The sequence below is a fragment of the Populus euphratica genome, unplaced genomic scaffold (assembly GCF_000495115.2).
Source record: "Populus euphratica unplaced genomic scaffold, PopEup_1.0 scaffold120.1, whole genome shotgun sequence".
In the NCBI taxonomy this organism is placed as follows: Eukaryota; Viridiplantae; Streptophyta; class Magnoliopsida; order Malpighiales; family Salicaceae; genus Populus; species Populus euphratica.
In genome coordinates, this window is record NW_011499918.1 from 237,143 (window position 1) to 243,057 (window position 5,915).

Below are 5,915 nucleotides of genomic sequence, written 5' to 3' on the forward strand. Positions count from 1 at the left end.
ATTCCTGCTTTTATTCTCTTTTCCAAAACGACAAAGCAAACGTATTTAATTGTTGTGTGTGTACAAACAATCCGACAACATTTCATCCTCAATTTTATTTTATTTTCAATTTATTCCTACCTATTATAAGATAAATATAATAATATTAGAAAAACTTGATCATGCATCAATAAGCTAGGAACTTGAACATTAAGCAGTTCTGTTCCTCTGCATGTCAGGTATGTTTGTCCACGGTTCTACTAATAATAATAATAATAAAACTTCAATTAAAAACTGTTGAATTTAAGGAAGACAATAGTTTTTCCAGATTTATCTTATCATATTAAAAACATGTCTATTTTAGTATAAAAATATAAAAAATAAAATAAATTATTTTTTATTTAATATTAAAAATACATCTTATATATAACTTTATAATTCCAGATATTAAAAAAATAAAAAAAAGTCTTTGGTATTTTTGAAATGTATGCCAAAATCCTCTGAAATTTTACAAACTTGTTGTAAATACTTGCAATATTTTTCAAAAAACATGTCAAAGTATTTTAGATTTTTTTAAAAAAATTGCTTCAATAACGTTATTATTTTTAGCCATATGCAAAATATATGCTTTTCCTTTTAAAATAAAAAATAAAAAAATAATAGCAATAAGACTCATGATTTGAAAAAAATAGGTCGAGGAGGATTTCAAACATACAAAAAATTAAAGTTGCAATTTTGGATGGAGTTAGGAGTGTAATTGTATCCAAGATTGAAGAAACAATACGGATTCAAAATCAAATTAAATAATTATTGAATAAATTTGCATAAAAATTAAGCTTAGAGACATAATTAGATGTTTAATAGGTCAATTTGATTTTTATCATTGGTCCAAGTAAAATTTTAATTATGTTTAAGAATTAATTCGGGTCAAATTAAATGATTTAATTAAGTGCAAATACTTAATTATGCTTTAAATAGATCAAATTAATTTTATTAGGGACTTAATTGGTAAGAAATGAATTTGAAAGCCTAATTTGGATTTAATTGAGAAGATTGACATTTTAGAGGACCAAACTTATTTTTTACAAAATTAATTGGTTGGCATCAAGGGTAAATTATAAGAAAATAAAAGTTTAGGGTCAATTAGGGGTTAAATTGAAGAAATTCACAACTAAGGATCTTTTTGAAAAAAACATCACACTCTAGGGACTCAATTGATTGAAATTAGGGGTGAAATTAAAAAAAATTAAAAGTTTAATAGTAAATTTGCATAAATCCAAGATCAAGGATCAAAATAAAAAAAAAAACACTACAATTCAAGGTTGATATTAGAATTTGGCAAGCAAGAAACCGCATAAAATTAGAAGTTTTAGGCCAATTAAGGATGCAATTGAAATAGTCAAAAGCTTGAAGGACTAAATTGAACTTTTATCAAATCCGTAAATTAAAACACTAAAGCCAAATCAAAGGTATTTTGAAGATAAAGAAATAAAAAAATTAGATGACATATTGTTTGATTATAGTTTATCACCTTTATCTTTTACCTGAAATAGTTGTTTGGGTGACTACTTTTTAAGAGCATTTAATACTTCTTCTCCTTACTAAACCGGACAAACCATGCACCGCCATGGTGACCTGACATTTTACTACACTCAGAATAGGTCTTGTTGACCAATGACCTCTATGGCTACCACAATGTCGCCCTATAATAACTAACCTGACTAGTTTTAACATCCTATAGATCATGATGATACCTTTAAACTAATGGTTAAGATCCTTTCCGGTTGAATTAAGGGTCAAAATTTTTCTTTCACCCCCTATAAATAAGTGTGGATTTCTAGGTATTAAACATAGAGAAATCAAGGAGCGAAGTGGGGAAGAAATCATTTTTCCTCTGCTAGCATTATTCTTTTTCTCTCTCTCAGCCACTATTTCAGCTTCAACAACCATCTAAGAATTACCTATACACACTCACCAACACTAGGTCCTTCACCAGTGATCGTCGTTCACAACCAACGTGAATAATGGCATCACCATAAATTTGTTCTCTTTTTAAATGATAATCCAATAATTGCTACCATCACTTATCATGACGACCACCACCACTTCCTTCACTAAAATTAGAAAAACATGGTTGGATAGTTATTGAGAAGTTCTATCATTTGACTCTATTAAAATAGTAATATTATGAAAAGTGCAAGTGATATTTAAAAACACTTAAGAAAGCCTTCTAAAGGTTACTTGAGTTGTTTTATACTTGCCCATCTATAAGTATTGTTGAGAAAAGTTCTAGTCTTTAACATGTTAAGAAGATTGTATAAATATTTGATTCTTAGCTTATGCAAAAAAATTGAATCTAATTTTAACTTTATAAAAGGATTGAGATAGATCCTGAACCTAGAAAGGATTGAGATAGATCTTGAACCTGGAAAAAGATTGAGAAAGATTTTAATATTTGATATATATAAAAAAAATTATGTAAATGCTTGGTCTTACTCATTTAAAAAATTGAGTGTGATAATAAATACTTGAACAAGGGTTCAAGGAATGAAATAAAGAAGCCACTGTAAAAATATTGGAATACCCTTTCTTAACTCAATCTTTTTATTTGTTAATTATGTTGATTTTTTTTCATCTTTAAATTTGTTTCATTATTGTTTGAGCTTTTGCTCATTAGATAGTGCTATAAAGTTGTTTTAAGTAAAGAAAAAAGCCTTTCTAATTAGCAATCTAATTCACCCCCTCTTATATGTGTAATGTTTATCATTTAATATATATATATATATATATATATATTTATTAGTTTTTGTTGAATATTAAATAAAAGTTAAATAATAAATAGTTATATGAATACTCAAAACTTGATAAATAAAGTATGAATGTATAAATTTATTATTCGATGAATTAGGGTATAAATTTTAAAAAACCTAACTTATGAATACTCATTGCCATCCCCAGTAAGAATTACCTTAGAAAAGAAAATTCCTCACATCACAAGAGGTCTTATCATCTTGGTAATACTTCTTGCTAAACCAACAACGTGTTATGGACGGTATCTTAAACGTATTCTTTATATAAAAAAAAAAAATTGAATATTATATGGAATTACATTAAAAAATGGTAAATTAAAATTTATAAAATTGGCTATAGCTTTTTAACGAGATTACTTACAATGATGTTCCAAATTATTTTATTTGTATTTAGGTCCTCAAATCAACATTATTCAACGGGTCAGTCAAACATATGACAACTGAAGTGGTCAATTGTCACCATTTGAATATGGTTGAGATATAAATAAATAAATAAATAAGACGTGTTCTTGGCAGCTTGACCTAAGTCTGTCGTGTTGAATATATTATGAATTGTACAATTTTGTAGCTAGTTAAATGGGCCTGCATGTGAAATACACCATGCAAGCGGAAGATGTCCACATGGGAAAATATACAGGGCCAGGATCATTTGTTGTTTTGTACTGGATGAAATGTAGCCGTGGATGTGCATGGACGAGAGGCTCTCGTGGTACGTATAGACTTTTGACTTTACTAAGAAGTCCTCTCTTGGAACACAACAAAGAATATTAAAATCATTCTTGAAGGATTCATGGAATTATATAAGATAACAAAGATGAAGGGCAGATGCGAAAATTATCTTTGAAGAGTCATCCAAATGGGAAAAGTCATTTATTTCCTGGATAACGTAATCCCTCCGTTAAGTTATTTTTCTATCCAAAATACCCTTTAGACTATATATTAAATTAAAGAAATGCAGGGGTATAAAGTTATTTTCTTATAAGCTAGCAAAGCTTCTTAAGGCATCAGCCATCATATAGACTCCAAGGACCGAATTATGATTTCTTAAACTAAAGGGACTAGGTTGTTGTATCACTAAAAACACAGGGACTAAATTATTATTTATTCATGATGTTAAAGAATTGAAGAATTTAATACAGGCGAGATTCTACTTCATAGTTTTGTCCTGCTTCGAGAGCATCCCTTCAAAGCTGTTTTTTTTTTTTGTGTACAGATAAGAAGAAAAAATTATAAGTGTTATGATTTCAGAAGTTTTATCTGCTACTACTTAGAATTTGTTATATGTCAGGAACTTAAAAATAAATTTCTCATGATTTGATTTAAGATCTAAGTTATGAGTTATCCCATCTCTAGAACGAGTAATAACAATGATGTGGGATGCGGCGGCTCTGGTGAAAAAAGTGGGGCAGCCACATACCTTATTTCCAAGAAGGTGGAGGAAAATCGTTCACTGCCCTGGGAGAACTTTCAACGCCACCTGTTCTCATCACAAAGTCGGTTCCGTAAGCGTGTTGAACTTTTCCTTCTCTTCATGACCGACCTTTGTGCCAAGCCTAGCCCAAAGAAAGGAAGAAAGATTTCTCACTGGACTTCAAACTCCTCCTCCTTGTTGCTGTTAAATAAATTTTATCTGCTTCAATGTCTGTGATAAAAGTACTTGTGCATTTATCTTCTTTCTTGGTCGCTCATTTGTTCATATCAGGTAAAGTCGAGAAATCTATTTCTGTTTCCAGCTCTGATTCTTCAACTTATTTTATTAACGGAGTTGTTTTTATGCTATGTTATTGCTAGCAGGTGTTGTTTCAACAACATTTACAATAACAAACAAGTGTAGCTACACAGTTTGGCCAGGCATTTACTCAAGTGGAGGTTCAGCATCTCTCTCCACAACTGGTTTTTCCCTTGAAAAGAACGAGTCAAGGACCTTAACAGCACCAGCTTCTTGGAATGGGCGGTTTTGGGGCCGCACGTACTGCACCGAAGACTCGTCAGGAAATTTCTCCTGCATCTCAGGCGACTGTGGCTCCGGCAAACTAGAATGTTCAGGAAACGGTGGTGCTCCTCCTGCAACGTTGGCAGAGTTTGCGATTGGTGGTTTTAATGGCCTTGATTTTTTTGATGTTAGTCTTGTTGATGGCTTCAACCTGCCTTTGCTTGTTGTGCCTTCTCGTCAGAACTGTACAAGCACTGGATGTGTGGCGGATTTGAACGAATCATGTCCGTCAGAGCTTAGCGTTACCACTAGTACAGAAGGCAAGACTGCGGGATGCAGGAGCGCGTGCCAAGTGACCGGGTTGTCGATGTTTTGTTGTAATGGTACAAACGGAACACCTGATAAATGCAAGGCTTCTTTGTATTCTCAATTCTTCAAGAATGCCTGTCCACAAGCTTACAGCTACGCTTATGATGATGATACCAACACTACCTTCACTTGTGCATCCACCGATTATCAAGTTACATTCTGCCCAGGTAAATATGCCGTTCTCCAATTTGTGTAGTTTTATTAATTTTGTATTTTGTTTCTGATGATGTCAACATTTAGAGGTAGTTTTGTGCCTCTGAAAGTCGGTGTAGTGTTCACAAACCATGAAGCTTAAGTTACCATAAAAGCTCAAAGTATACTGCAGATACTGCTAGAAATTACATCATAAGAATGAAGACCTGTTCAGTATTTTAGCAGTTTTAAGTACATGTATGTTGGGAACTTGGGATCCATGTACGAGTATGGCTATAAAAAAAGAAAATTACAGAGCCATGCCAGTGATGGGAATGAGAACATAGTTTCATTCTATCATTTCTTTTCACATAAATCCACCATCTTTTTGGTTCCATAATAAATCTACTTCAAAATCATTTTGTTTGGCAGGCAACACAACGGTTATCACAGAAAACAATTCTCGTCCATCACCAGGGGAGATAACACCAATTCCTTCACCAGAAATAAGGCCTAATACTACTTCAAGGAGACAATGGGTGCCAATTATAGCAGGAATTATGGGTGGTGTTCTTGCCATCATTTCTTTTGTAGTTATTATTGTTTGGAGGGCTAGGCTGAGCAAGTCTAATGATACTGAAGAGGATGTGGAAGATGATTATATAAAGCAAGTTCCAGGAATGCCTGTCCGG

At 32.1% G+C, this 5,915-nt stretch overlaps 1 protein-coding gene across 1 annotated transcript; it reads left to right on the plus strand.

Moving 5' to 3' along the window:
• Nucleotides 1–4,075: 4,075 nt before the first annotated feature.
• On the plus strand, nt 4,076–5,912 carry LOC105134889 (thaumatin-like protein 1; the record flags this gene model as incomplete). The annotated part of the gene is made up of 3 exons (XM_011039467.1): nt 4,076–4,491; nt 4,584–5,258; nt 5,656–5,912. Coding segments are annotated over exons 1-3 (996 nt in total), but the record flags the coding sequence as incomplete, so codon positions are not given.
• Nucleotides 5,913–5,915: the final 3 nt, after the last annotated feature.